The sequence below is a fragment of the Schistocerca americana genome, chromosome 1 (assembly GCF_021461395.2).
Source record: "Schistocerca americana isolate TAMUIC-IGC-003095 chromosome 1, iqSchAmer2.1, whole genome shotgun sequence".
In the NCBI taxonomy this organism is placed as follows: domain Eukaryota; kingdom Metazoa; phylum Arthropoda; class Insecta; order Orthoptera; family Acrididae; genus Schistocerca; species Schistocerca americana.
In genome coordinates, this window is record NC_060119.1 from 654593512 (window position 1) to 654609036 (window position 15525).

At 40.1% G+C, this 15525-nt stretch overlaps 1 protein-coding gene across 2 annotated transcripts in view; it reads right to left on the reverse strand.

The window, feature by feature from the left end:
• The window catches only part of LOC124608216 (uncharacterized protein C05D11.1-like), a 135369-nt gene that overhangs the window by 34134 nt on the left and 85710 nt on the right, over window positions 1-15525 (reverse strand). For both annotated transcript variants that reach the window (XM_047139968.1, XM_047139969.1), the window contains 2 exons: window positions 14159-14339; window positions 12111-12363 (listed from right to left, as the gene is read on the reverse strand). In XM_047139968.1, coding sequence (XP_046995924.1) covers window positions 12111-12363; window positions 14159-14339 — 434 coding nt within the window. The remainder of the gene's footprint in view (window positions 1-12110; window positions 12364-14158; window positions 14340-15525) is intronic.

A 15525-nucleotide genomic window follows, 5' to 3' on the forward strand; every position in this document is an offset into this window, starting at 1 on the left:
ATGGTTTTCTTGGCATCTCCAGACTACATTTTATATCCTCTCTACTCTGGCCCTCAACAGATATTTTACTGCCATAATAGCAAAACTCATCTACTACTTTAAGTGTCTTATTTCCTAATCTAATTCCCTCAGCATCATCTGATTTAATTCAACTACATTCCACTATCCTTGCTTTGCTTTTGTTGGCAATCATCTTATATCCTCTTTTCAAGACACTTTCTAATCCGTTCAACAGCTCTTCCAAGTCCTTTGCTGTCTATGACAGAATTACAATGTAATTGGCAAATTTCTTTTCCTTGAACTTTAATTCCTACTCCAAATTTTTCTTTGGTTTCCTTCACTGCTTGTTCACTGTACTGACTGAATAACATCAGGGATAGGCTACAACCCTGTCTCACTCCCTTCTCAACCACCCTTTTGTGCCCCATGACTCCTATGTTCCATAAATGAATGGGATAAACAATGGAATTTTTCAAAGAAGCTCCTTTTTCAATAAAATAATTCCTATGATTATCAATGTGAGTACATTAACAAGGATAATAATTTGTTGTTAGTAAACTTTTGAGAAAAAGCTCGCTGTGGTTGTTACTACCTGTTAATATATAACTTTCCTCTGAAGTTCTCCATGGTGGAATTCACAGGACATGAAGGAAGGAAAACTAAGATTTAATGTCTCTCCAACAATGAGGTCAATAGAGACTGGGCCCAAGCTCATATTGAGGAAGGAAATTGGCCTTTTTAATGAACTATCATTGCATTTGCCTTAATCAATTTAAGGAAACTCCAAATGGGACGGGCAGACAAGGAACAGAATCACTGTCCTGAATCCAAGTCCAGTGTCTTACGACTGTACCACCTCACTCAGTACAGAACAATATGTGTATGATTGACTCACTGGTATCCAAGTGGTCCTCACTATGTTGCAATCCTTCACACACAGAGATTTGCTTGATGTCACGTAAAGAAGGTGGTGAAGCATTGCAATGTTGCAAGTCATATAATACTACTCAAGGAGTCATTCTGTTCTTACAGCTACAGTTAACTGAACAGCAACTGCTAAATATTAATACAATATATAGCAAAGTGATTTAAAACACAGATTGTAACTGTTCAGAGTATAAATGTTTCTCCTCTTTTGTTGTAAATCTCATTATGTCCTCTTCATTGAGTGTACAAGCATTAAGAACGTGGAATCAATCAGCATACAGGCAAGCAACAGTCAACAAATGTCATGGCTATTTAGCATAATTATTATGTAACATATAACAGTATTACATATTTTTTGTCAAGTGATATTTATGTTCCATTCTTTTAAAAGACCTTTAGTGTGATAATGTAAGATGAAGGAAGAAAACGTATGTGTGGTTAATGTTTATGATATGCAATTTCAACTATTTCAGTAAATATGCTCCGCTCCCTCTCCCATATCTCTGACAACGGAATGAACTATCAGCATGTCGGCAATATCCCAACTTGTGGCATAGCAATGTTTATTCTCTGATTAAGCTGTGTTGTGTGCCTGTGTACATCATGCACAGAAATGTGTCTGTGAGATCCATTAGCACAATATGTAAGCAGCAATTGGTTTTCTGTGCACATACTGAGCAACTACATCATACACCAACATGTGATTTAACTCTTGTCTATTTCATCACATTGAAGGTAATAAAATTTCACACAACACTGACAATTTACTAAAACTAGACATTTTCTGTATTACATACAGAACAGCCTCCTCATACACTGGTACGACATTGCACATGCATCACAGAATTCTAGGCAAACACGTCTACATTAAATAGTCAAAATATAGCCCCTAACATCACAAAAAAGCATATCACAAATATTTTTGAAATCTTTTTTTTTTCCATTTCAAGTTGTTTTTGGTTAATAACATAGTTTTCATGCTATTGGAATATGTGATGGAGCGAATTGAGACCGCATGTGAAGAATGAATTTTAAAACTGTAACTGATTAAACGTATGCAAGTATGTACCTAATATGCAATCGTGCAGTGTTTCATATACACGGTATGGAAAGAGTCACCGTAAAAACAGCGAAGAAGATAATACCTTTACTTCATTCCTTCAAACATATAAAGATATTGTTAGTTAGTTTTAGAGAACACATATCGGCAGAATATACAAATTCATTTAATTTTTATTATCGGTCAACTAGTTTACGGATCTAAATATACCAGGGCAGCTACAATACTGAATGACTATAATGCTTAGCCAACCAGGGATGAGTGCAGTCTCGCATTACGGACCTGGTACACTGACTGCACATACTAAGTTATCGAGAAGTCGGGACCTAGTTCTCATAGACCTTTGTGTCCCCAGGCGATCTATAAATTTCAGTAATATACTCAGTCATACATTTTGTTGAGGAACAGGGTGATAAGGATTGTACAAAGTACACATGATCATTAATATCTGATTTGGATGGTTTTTCAAAGAATTTCATTTACTAAAGTGAAAATACTTTTTCTTACTGCATGCCATAGTCCTATATTGAATTTTATGTTGATTTGGTTTACATGCACTAGCTGCTAAGGTGTAAGGAACTCTGTAACATTTTGGAAAGCAAAACTAACTACTGAAGATTGTGTAAACATTTGAGTACTAGGAAACTGATTCTGTTTCAATTTCTAATTGGAAGATTGCTGATTCAGTATGGATACTGACTGCTAGTGACAGTGTTTAGTAAAGGAACAGATAAACATTAACTTTCGTTTCATGAACTGTGTGTTAAAAAAGTGTGATTTTTATTTAATACGAACTCTGTCGTGGAATTTGTGACTTTTCTGTTTGAAAGTATGGTACAGTTATTTTTCTAACAATTTACCTCATTTAGCTAGTGATTCTACAATGGGCTATTTGCCTATGTTAAAAATAAGGTCATGACTGTTGTTATTCTGACTGATCATAACATTTAAACAGCATTTACAGTCAGTATTCTCACAAAATGTGTGTTACTTTTGTACAATTAAAGCTTAAAAATCATTAAATATCAAGAATTGGTCACATAATCGAAAACACTCTTATTGGCTGATGCTCTGGTGATGTCGGTGATGTCAGAGGCTAGGAGTAGATAGAAGCAACAATAGAAAGGAATTTTGTTAACAGTGATAGTGGGAGACTTGCGAAAGTTGACGTGTTTATGCTCTCCCATTTACAGCAGCGGTATGTGCAATGATGGACATTCTTTTCCCTTCTCCCTGCAATATCATTAAACTCGCAAATTGTAGAACTTTTGTAAATGAGTTCGTATATTGTAAATAAATTGTCGACTATCAGTCATTAGCTATGAGCCAAAGCACAATAAATTTATTTTTGGCAAAACTTAAGTTCTGATTATGTCTGTAGAAAAGACTCGGCAGAAATACGACATCAAGCAAGCATTTGGTGGAACAACAGATAGCGCATCAGACTGCAGATGAAGATATAGTATGTTGGAATCCTGGGAAGGTCATGCATCTCTTACAAGTTTACACAAAATATGAAAACAGTGTTAGCAACAACTGATTGGAATAGTTCTTCCAATTGTGAGATGTATTATGTATAACTTACATTAGTCTTAGTCTGGGAAACTGACAACAGAGGATAAATGCATTTACTTTGTGAACAAACAATTCACTGTTTTGGAAAGAATTGCTGGAAGTGAATACACCCACAGTACAACGAGGTGTAGGACAATGACATTATACAGAGAGATTTTAGGCATCAACATGCATGTGACACAAACGTAAGGGCTGTGATGTTTGTGAGTGTAAACAAACTTTAGTGTCTGAAGCAGCCTTACTTCATCTTCACTTGAGATGATAAAACTGCAAAAGCTTAAACAATTTGGATCCTAACTGGACAGTACAAAGGTAAAAAACTGTGTTTCTAATAAAGTAAAACGTGTGGGGTCATATTAACTAGAAAATATCTTTAAATGCAACCTGTGTGAACGATGATTGCAAATGTAAGCACATCTGAATTGCAAAGGCAAACATAATAATACTCTGTTTCTGAGGGGTGTAGTGAAATTTTGTAATTGTAATTTGGTTTCCACACGAGAGGATTCTCAAGTCGTTTTATATATAAGTTAAAATGTTCTTTCGAGTTACATTTCAACCAGCAATCTATGGACATTATCTTGTAAAATTTGATGGTCTACTGCTCAAACAACTGAACTACCGAATAATTGATGTGTAGTTGGGTAAAAGGACAATTTTCACTAGGAGTTTAATTGCGTTGAATGATGTTAATCTTCATTGTAACAGTACAAGAGCGTGTCTCGAAGGTAAATTAACGTTAACATCACAGTGCAAAACATTTTTAATTAACTTAGTGAACTTCTGTGTCGATGTGGTGGTAATTTTCAGGTTCAGTACAACAACATTTTATGCATCTTCTCAGTCTCTGAAACACTCAAAAACAACTTTTCAGAAATTTTTAGAGATATAATTGTACAATATGGTACTATACACCATCTGTAAGTCATTTTCTAACACACAAATTTCAAAACAACAAGTCACTGAATGTTAGCATTATGATAGTAAGAGCAGCGAGCTAGCCAATGATGTCACAGGCACCACATGACTCGAATGGATCGTTTTAGCAGGCTTTCAAATTACTTGAATTTCATTTCCACTTTTATAGAAGAATACTGAAATTCAAATGGGAAAACGCATGTTAAGAGCATAAAATGACACAGTTAATTATTTGAGGCAATTTCCAGAAAACAATGAAATACTCTATTTGGGAGCAGATTAAACGTACAAAAGGTTAACAGTCAAAGAATGTTAAGTTTACTGGGGTAAGCGAGCAGTGAGTTGGAGAACATCAAGCTGGTGCAAACTGCTACACAATAACACACCAGTGTGGTTGAGGCTCCTCTTGGTAAAAATGAGTTATTGCACTCCCTCGTTCATTGCAATTTTTAGTAGTTTTACTAACTAATCCTCAAATACATCCACGTGCAAGCATTTCTCAACAACTCTTTATGAAAAGAAGTAAGTAAAATCTATGCTGTTTAAAAATAACAAAAGGCAATTTTACGTCCTGGTTGTGAATTGTATGTCACTAATAGTGTTAACTTTCCAATAACCTGTATACAGTGCTTTATAACTTCTTTGCATAAATTAAATGTTGCATTGCTATTCAATGATTTCTTTCACAAACCTTTCCGATAATGACCATAAAATTCTAGTATGACTATCTGTTGTGACTCGCCGATCATTCAAAGCGCCGCCGCGCAATTACGCGCGTCCTCTACGTGCGGCGCTGTCTGCCAGCCATGCAGCAGCTGCGCCACCTAAGCGGCCAGCCGAGCAGCGGCCGTTAAGACTGGGACTCAGTGCTCATTCGAATGCTAACGTGTACAATGTCTTGCTTGTCAGCTTACTCTGTGACTTATATGTGTTGTGTCGTTCTGACATATATGTGTTAAACTTGACGTTATAACAATTGGCAACAAGGTAGTGGATTTTTCCTTTTCACCGTTGACCCACAGGTTTCCATGGCTACTGTCGAGCAACTATTGCAAAATCTCCTTGAACAGCAAACGCTTCTAACAGCGGCAATTCGCGATTTCGTTGCGGCGTCAAATGCGGGGCATTTCTCGTCGTTGGCTATACCTCCTTTTCCTCCTTATGACGAGACGGCGGAAGACTGGTCTGATTATGAAAAACGTCTTCGACAGCACTTCTTGGCATTTCATGTCACGGACGAACAACCATGTAAGTCTCTGTTCCTTTCCTGCGCTCCCACGCGCAGCATCGGCCTAACCGTAAACAACCCGCTAAGAAACTGCAGCAAAACCCACGGCAACTTCCTTCATGTCCGCGGTGTTTTACGAAACATTCACGCGAGGATTGTCCCCAACGTTGGGCTGTGTGTCACAATTGCAAAAAGAAAGGTCATGTATCTTCCGTTTGCAAATCCGACCGCATACATGATGTTCATGAACATGACACTGATTCTGATTCTGTGTTGTCTGTCAATTGCACTTCTTCCCTTTTAGGGAAGTTATTCCTCACTGTCCAAATCCTTGGTCGAGATGTTTGCATGCAGGTGGATACCGGTTCTGCTGCCACTATAATTAATTCTCAGACGTATCTTTAGTTGGGTTCTCCACTCCTGTCACCTGCCACTCAGCAGTTACGGACGTACAATAAACAGAAGATTTCTCTCTTGGGACAGTTTCATGCTGAGGTATCTTACAAATCCGTCATTCGCACTGTTCCCATATTTGTGGTCGACCAGAGCAACACAGAAAATCTTTTTGGTTTTGATGCCTTTCGAGTTTTTGGATTCTCCATAGATGACTCTGTCAATATTGTCTCTGATGCTATTCCTTATGCTCAACTGGATTCCTTGTCGACGACATTTTCGTCCCTTTTTCTCCTGGGTTAGGCCGTGCAAATGACTTTGAAGCTCATATCACACTCAAACCCACTGCTCGGCCTAAGTTTTTTCGCACTCAGCCCATTCCTGTGGCCCTTCGTGATCGGGTAAAACGGGAGTTGGATGGTCTCACTACTTCAGGGGTCTTGCTTCCTGTCACTTCCAGTGAGTGGTCCTCTCCTGTTGTTGTCGTTGTTAAGCCAAATGGTGATATTCGTCTCTGTGGCAATTTCAAAGTCACTGTAAATGCTCAATGCCTCATCGACACTTACCCTATGCCCCGTCCTGAAGAACTGTTCACTAAACTTGCTGGAGGCAAGTATTTTTCTAAAATTGACCTGCCAGAAGCTTATCATCAACTTCCTCTCGACGCTGCTTCCCGGCAGTTTCTGATCCTTAACACGCCTTTCGGCCTCTATCAATACCAATGCTTGCCATTCGGAGTTGCTAGTGCCCCTGCTCTCTTTCAGCGATTCTTGGAACAATTATTGCTCCCTGTCCCTGGGTGTATCAATTACATGGACGACATTGTTGTCACTGGCTCCATCACTGAAGAACATCTTCAAAATCTCCACACACCTTTTTAATGTCTTACAGACTGCCGGTCTTAAGTGTAATCTACAGAAATCACAATTTTTTCAGGCATCTATCACTTAACATGGGGTTTCAACTCTCTCGGGATGGTATTCGTCCGCTTCAGCAAACTGTCGCTGCGATCGATGCCCACGATGCGGCTTTCCAGAAATTGAAGACTATGCTGAAACAGACCCCGTGCCTGGCTACTTATCGACCTGGTCAACATCTTGTTCTTGCCAACGACGCCTCTCAATACGGGGTCGGTGCAGTCCTTGCGCACCAATTTTCTGACGGATCGGAACAACCCATTGCTTATGCCTCCAAAACACTCACGGATGCCCTCCAAAAGTATTCTCAAATTGAGAAAGAAGCTTTGGCCATAATTTATGCTCTTCATAAGTTTGGTGTTTTTCTCTATGGCTCAAAATTTCATCTTGTTACGGATCACAAACCACTTGTTTCCTTGTTTCATCCATCAACGTCACTTCCCGACAAGGCTGCACACCGCCTCCGCCACCGTCTTTACTTTTCTCATTTCAATTATGAGATTGATTTCCGGCCAACGGCTCAACATGCAAATGCTGATGCTCTGTCTCGCCTTCCCATGAGTTCCGATCAGGCATTCGATAGGGACGAACTTTTGTGTTTCCACCTGAATGTTGCCGAGCAGCGGGTTGTGGACGGGTTCCTCATCACTGGGGACAGGCTGGCGGCTGCTACGGGTTCTGACCCTACCCTCTCCCGGGTTTTACGCTGTATTCAGAAGGGTTGGCCAGAACGTCCGTCCACTAAGACTTCCGATCCGTTGCGGAACGACTACGCTTTGCACTACCGCCTCACGGCTAGGGATGGTGTTATTCTCCTTTCCACTGACGATGCTTTGCCGCGTGTTGTGGTACCTGCATCTTTGTGTGCTTCGGTCTTGCGCCTCCTTCCTTCACAAAGGGCACTGGGGTGTGTCTCGCACAAAATCTCTGGCGCACCGTCATGTGTACTGGCCTGGCATCGACTCTGAAATGGCACACATGGTCGCTGCCCCGAAGTCATCTTTGTCACTGTGGCCTTCGCCTGAGAAGCCCTGGGAGCGCATTCATGCTGACTTTGTGGGACCCTTTTTAGGTACTTATTGGCTCCTCGTAATTGATGCCTACTCTAACTTTCCTTTCATTGTCCGTTGCACGTCGCCTACCACCGCGGCAACCACCCGCATTTTTTCTTTGGAAGGCCTCCCCTCTACTCTTGTCACTGATAATGGTCCGCAATTTGCCTCTTCCGAATTTGCGGATTTTTGTTTTTGTCATGGCGTTATGCATGTCACGGCCCCGCCGTTCCATCCACAATCCAACGGTGAGGCTGAACGACTGGTCCGCACATTCAAGGCTCAGATGCGGAAACTTTTGACTTCTTCTGCTGCTGATGATGCGCTTCTCCAGTTTCTGGCGTCTTACTGTTTCACCTTCATGGGCGACCACAGCCCGGCTGAGCTCTTACATGGCCGACAGCCCCGCACGCTACTTCATCTTCTGTGGCCTTCCACCTCACGGCCACGGGTGCCTTCACTTGGCCGGTTCACCGCCGACGACCTCGTCTGGGTACGGGGATATGGCAGGCAGCCAAAATGGAGCCCGGGCCGCATCTTACGACACCGTGGCAGACGCCTGTATGAAATCCAGACGGACACGGGTGTTGCAGTGCGTCATTCGGACCTGCTTCGGCCTCATGTGCCGGCAACGCCTGTCCCGAATGCCGCTACACCACCTTCGGCTCTACCTGACGCTCGGGATCCTGGCATCTCTCAATACTCATAGCGCAGCCCTCAAACCGTCATCGCGATGCCAGCACAAGAACGGACGCCACCAGGAGACGTGCCCATGCAGGAACCGGATGACCATCCTCTGTCAGAGCAAATCTACTCGCCTCCTCCTCCAACGGACGCTGACACATCGCCCATGTCTCCTGTCATATCAACTGGACTTGCCGCAATGGGCAGATTGGTTCATGGGGCCACAGCAGATTCAACCCCTTCGTCTCCTGTCATCTCGACCCGTTATCATCGGGGACACTTCCGTCCGTACGGGAAGCCTCGTTCTCGAGACTTTACGGCGAGTCAAACAATGCCTATGGACGTTAGCCATCTCCAGGACACCTCCATCAAGACCAGTGCAACAATTTCAAAGGGGGAAAGTGTTGTGACTCGCCGATCATACAAAGTGCCGCCGCGCAATTACGCGTGTCCTCTACGTGCGGCGCTGTCTGCCAGCCATGCAGCAGCTGCGCCACCTAAGCGGCCAGCCGAGCAGCGGCCGCTAGACTGGGACTCAGTGCTCATTCGAATGCTAACATGTACACATGTCTTGCTTGTCAACTTACTCTGTGACTTATATGTGTTGTGTCGTTCTGAAATATATGTGTTAAATGTGACGTTATAACACTATCTTTATGGGATCATTAGGCTGCAGTTTCTGCATACTTGCAATTTGTACAGGATCTGCTGTGATTGCTCACACAGCTTCTTCCTAATTGCTGACACTGGTGTCATCAACTATTGTCTGGATCTTCATTCTGATTTCCTGGGGCTCTGTACACAACATTCACTCACTTCGTCAAGTGTAACTTAATGTACACTTGATCTCTCAACATTTAACCATGATGACAAATGCAGTCTCTCTTGTGAAAATATTTGTACCAACTTAGGCCTGATATTCTGAAAGGACCATATAATCCAAATAAAAGTCTACCAGTTCATCAGTACCACAATGTACATTGTCACCGAAATCACGTATGTTTCAGTGCGATGGCGTAAGTAACAAAATTCAGGAATATGAAAGCGTGACAATTTTGTAACAACACTAAGTAACAGCAGACAAAAGTAACAGCTATACATCAATTAGAAGTCACATATATGAAGTAGAGGTTACACATTAAGTATGGAAAGAAACCAAAGTTCATTTGCAATACTGCACAATGACATTTGTGCCCTGCAAAATTCATTGACAACTCATCAAATGGCCAGCTGAGATGACACAAAATTCGCAAGCTGATTTATTACTGACGTAATAAAACTCCCATCTCAGTAAACTTGTACATAAATTCAATGGATACATTAATGATTCATTAAAAGATGTACAAGTTGTGTGTGTGTGTGTGTGTGTGTGTGTGTGTGGGCGCGCGCGCGAGTGTGTGTGTGTGTGTGTGCGAGAGAGAGAGAGAGAGAGAATTCAGGGCATCCTCGAAATAATGTGCAGGAATTCAGGCAAATGAGTGAAATTCAAAACATAATTATAATTGAATTATTGTTCATATAGGCTGCAATAATAATTTATTTACACAGAATCTAGCATACAACTGATGTAAGCAGCAGTATTACATCTACAGTTCAGATGTAAGATAAATATAAATTTCACTCATTTTACATTGATGTGGGTAGTACTGGCAAACTAGCACTTGAGTTGTACCCTTTTTTTGGTAGTGTAAGGGAAACTAATGAAAGTGTTTATCACTTCCAGGGCTTTTTCTGTTTCTTAGTCTGTCTGTTTCTTCCATCGACAAAGGATTAATTACTGAAAACACTCTTTCAGCTGATGCCTTATATTCTGCAATAGCTAGTGAAAATACAACCAAGCTTCCAATACATTTCAGACACACTCACTCACTGTGAAAAATCAGTTAAATGGTCTGACATTTTTAATGACACCAACATTTGATTTCTTATGCCACGACACTACTTGAACACTAATCCTATTGATTTGAAGAAAATAAATACAGCCAGCCATAATTTTATTAATTATTTTATTTGACTACCAGTTTTGGTGCCTCACTGGCATCATTTTCAGGCCCCTAAACATGTAGTCATGTAAACATCTGTGCTCTTATAGTGATCCCTATAATGGCAAACGATTAGATGACTTACCCAGCTACATGTATAGGGGCCTGACGGTGCCAATGACGCACCAAAACTGATAGTCAAAGTAATTAATAATATTACAGATGCCAGTATTTATTTTCAAGTTTTTGACCAGCTGCAGTCCCATTCTATTTGCACACCTACATCTACATGGCCACTCTGCAAATCACACTTGAGCGTCTGGCAGAGGGTTCATCGAAACATCTTCAGAATAATTCTCGATTCTCCCACTCTCCAACAGCGCATGGAAAAAAATGAGTACCTATATAATAAATGAAAAGCACCAGTCTGCTTTTGTTCTACAGTATTACTTTTATTGTTAACCAGTTCTTTGCTTACAAGGCCATCTTCAGAGCCATCCTGTAAGCCAAGAACCGGGTAACACAATAAATGTAATACTGTAGAACAAAAGCAAACTAGTGGTTTTCATTTATTATAATGTTGTTCTACCAAGAACCGACGGAAAATTCAGTTAACATTAACACCTATATCTTTCCATGCGAGCTCTGACTTCCCTTATGTTATTATGATGCAAAATTCTCCCTATGGAATTACAGAAAATGCAACTGATGGTTTTATTTATGCGTGTCCACTTTCTGACTGAAGTTTCCACAAATGGTTCACCATTCATAAATATACCTGATGCAGGTACAGTATCACAGAATGTCCTTGCACCGATTCCATGTCCAAGCCCATCACTTTCCAACTCGTGTAATTGCTGTTTTACAGCCAATATCACAATTTTCTTGATTTTATGGCTTCTATTTTGTTAACCTATACATAATTTCAACCACACTTACATCTTTTTTTTAATGCTCGGAATACTGCTGGGGAAAATATTCAACTGTCATTTGTCAAGGGACATGAAATCGAGACAAATGGATGGGAATCCTACCACTAACGCCAACACTAACAACACAGAATGTTATGGAACCAGAGTGCTGATCCACTCTTCTCCTCAACATTAACCACATCATGTTTATTAACCCATTCTTCTCAATAACTTTAATCCATAACAGGACATGCCTGCTATTGAGATATTCATAAACACTCTGGCACAAGTATGAGGTAGCCCCCCCCCCCCTTTCCCATAAGGAGAAAGTTATCTTTCTTTGTCCAACTACGGCCAAATTGTCCTGATAGAAGTGCTTCAAAATGCTCTGAGAAACTCACCATTCCATACAGATGCCACAAAACAAACTTAACATGTAATTACAATAGAAAAGAATACATACTGCTTCTTTGCTGGAGTTTTATCCTCAGGTAGTAGTTTCTCCCATGGTTTTACTGGATCGGGGTATTTTGTGACGAGCTGATCCACATTCGTTGACAAATGGACTACCATGTTGCCTGGATCTGTGAGCAACTGTCTAGCTTTTTCCATCTCATTTATTACCTCACTACATTTTTCTCTTGAATCCAGTTTTTCAATCAAGGATGTAAGGAATTTGTGCTGCCTTATCATCCCAGCAGAATAGTGATTACTTTCTGCAAAACAGATAACAATATCTACAAGTTCCCACATATCAAATACAGAACAATGTTCCTTGTATTAGGAGATATAAAATATACTTGCAGTGACATAATTTGGCACTAAAAAATACAAAGGTGTATTAACAAGTTAGACAAAAAGTATGTTGGCACAAGGATTACTCTAAGGTTTGTTTCCTGTCACAATTCTATGAAAGACTGTATCCAAAGTAGTTTTCAGTGCAGTATTGCGTCAGAATCGGCATTCCTATACTTTATTACAATCTAAAAGTGGGGTTGAGTGCTGATAGGTGGAATTTCATACATGGAGATTTTACTCCTACCATAGCAGCAGTCTAATTTTATCAACAAAGTCCTGAACAGGAACAAACAAGTCAATTCTCTTTTAAGATAAAATCTTGTCCAGGACCCCAAAACAGTTGCAATCAAATAAAATGTGTTGTGCTTGCAGAATGACTGAAGACAGTGCCCACTGCACCTACCAACAGATACAGGGTACTCTCAGGACTGAATGATGGCTGTCTCCAAGTTCTTAGGCGAGATTTTTCAAGTAATGAAAATTTATAATCAATGGATAACACAGAAGAGTGTGCAGTTGGGAGTTACATCAACACATCCATGACTAATTTCAATCTAAAAAGGAACATCTTATTTTCACCAGACGAGAAACAGATGTGGGTGTCCCAGTTTTATTGTGTGTGAAGATCACATTCACCCACTGACATTCATTCAATAACAGTAAGGAGTGTGGGAAAAGAATGTGGTTCACTTTCTTCACTTAAGTAGAGGCACACTAAGAATGAATGAGAAGTCATTGCAGACTAATCTGTAAAAACAAGCCTCCCTTATTTCTTCTCAACAATCCAGGAAAACTGGTTGAAGGCAGGTATGTATGTTGTTACTTCAAACATGCATGGTCAGTCCAGAATAGCTGCACTCAATCATGACAGACAGTATATGTGTGTGTTTGTGGTATGGCAATGCCTCCTCCTTTCAACTTATTGTATCTGCAATAATTTACATTGCTTGTTAACCATATAAAAATACAATGGCAGACTGCAGACTACGTGTAAAATTTAAAACAGGCTAAGTGCCTCTCTATGGTCTGGCAGTGAAATGAACTGCACTGGAAGCAAGGAAGGTTATCTGTATTAACTGCAACATCATCATACAAACTGCATTCACACAGAGGAGTAAGGCAACACATAACGTGAAATGTTAATCCTTCCCAGGAATCATACCTGATCTACACATTAAATTTGATGGACTTCCTACAGCAAAAACCACAATCATTCTGAGCACTTCACTTCTTCACATTTAAAGTTTGACTATGATTCATTGATCTAAGTTGCTTCTAAAGCTGTTGCTTCTATTGCCAACAATATTAATAATTACACTATCTTAAGTATAAGTTCTACTCTGCCCTTTTCTAGATATGTTTGACTTATTCATTCTTAAATGCACTCTACAATAATAGCAATGTAAAGAAAGACCAAAAAGTTTGCAACTCGAGCCAGTGGATTCACAGTCAGGTTTCTAAAGTAACATACTGGTACTTCATACTTCAACTTTTTTCCAACTATAAGAATAGTACCATTTCAAATTACCCATTTACATTTCTAATTCAAATAACCCTCCTGACATTTTAGAAACTGTTAACACACAATTTGGTACAGAGGATTATTAAATATGATGAAATGTACTACAATGTATATTATCTGTAAAATACATTTAATCTGTGTAGCTTGCACAACTGTAAAAACATGTAAAAAGATAACATAAAGGAACCTACCTTTACTGAAGCACAAACCCCTCATTAGATCCTTTGTGACACTGTTTCCTTGCCTCTTAGCTTGTGCTACATCATTTGCAATTTTCGAAGCAATGACACGAAGCCGTTCTGACACAAATTTGGTTTGATACAGGAGTTCTCGTATCCAAACAATACAGCGTTCATATTTTTCAGGCTCAAGCTGGAACAATAGTCACTTCATATATTGCATAACTATCATCACCATCAACCATAGTAAAGATTAATGATCTACTCAATCAATTTAAAGTGTTTTCCCTATTGAAATTACCTTATTTATCGAAAATGTGTCACTAAAACGCTTTTAATATGCCATCTTCCTATGGATCAAGCTTATGTTCACAAAATTTTGTAACAAATTTCCACATTCAAATTCTGAAGAGTAACTGTTAACAAATATCTTGTTTAGTACTGAGTCAGCTGAACTTTGATTCAGAGGAAAGCCAGAGCAGGGGATCAGCTCATAAAAACTCTGAGGTGAGTCTGAAGTACCAAAAGTGTAGCACAATAGAACTTCCAGATGAAAATCAGGACAGTGGTATTGAGAGTCAGGAGGTGTAGAGCATAATTGCATTTTATTTGTTCAACACAACATAAGCAATTAATTAAAACAATCGTAGACTGCAAGGAGCATCTATATCTTATCATTTGTTTGTAATGCAGAGGTAGCACAAAGAATCAAGAGTTTACATTGCAAGCACGAAATGTAGCAGACATTCACAACGCCTATTCAGTCAGAAGTCTGAGCGAGAGCATCAAGGTCACCAGTGCAAACTGTGAGTATTTTCCGTACATCCACAGGCAAGCAAGGAATCTCGTCATTAATCGTATTGTCTGCGAGCATGCAAAGATAACACAGTAGTTGAGATGGTGTGCAGTCACCAGGATCTTCAGTGTGGAGCAATTTTTCAAGTTGCTTAGCTTCTGCTGGCCACAAGTGCATTATGAATACATGCTTCATATACACACATTTTTCAGTGCTTGGCAGCGAAGCTAGGGTGTCTTGTACTTCCATAGCCATTAGCTCATTAAATATAGCCACCAGATCACTATATTTAGTTTCATCCGAGGTAATGTGGCTCAAGACAAAGTGGTTCTCGATTTGGGTGAACCATATTTCTGGATTATCTGACCAGAAGCTTGGGAGTTTCACCCCTAGTGGACTAAGAATCACATTGATAACTTCAATGCTTCCACAATTCTGTATGTCTCTGTCATGGTGGGCACTGATTATGCAACGCAGTTGTTCACAGGTGGTTCTGTGCGGCACGATTGATGCAATGCATTTTATCATAGCAGTGCACGATTCAATCTTTCTGACATGTGATGCAGTCATTCCAGTGGACAAT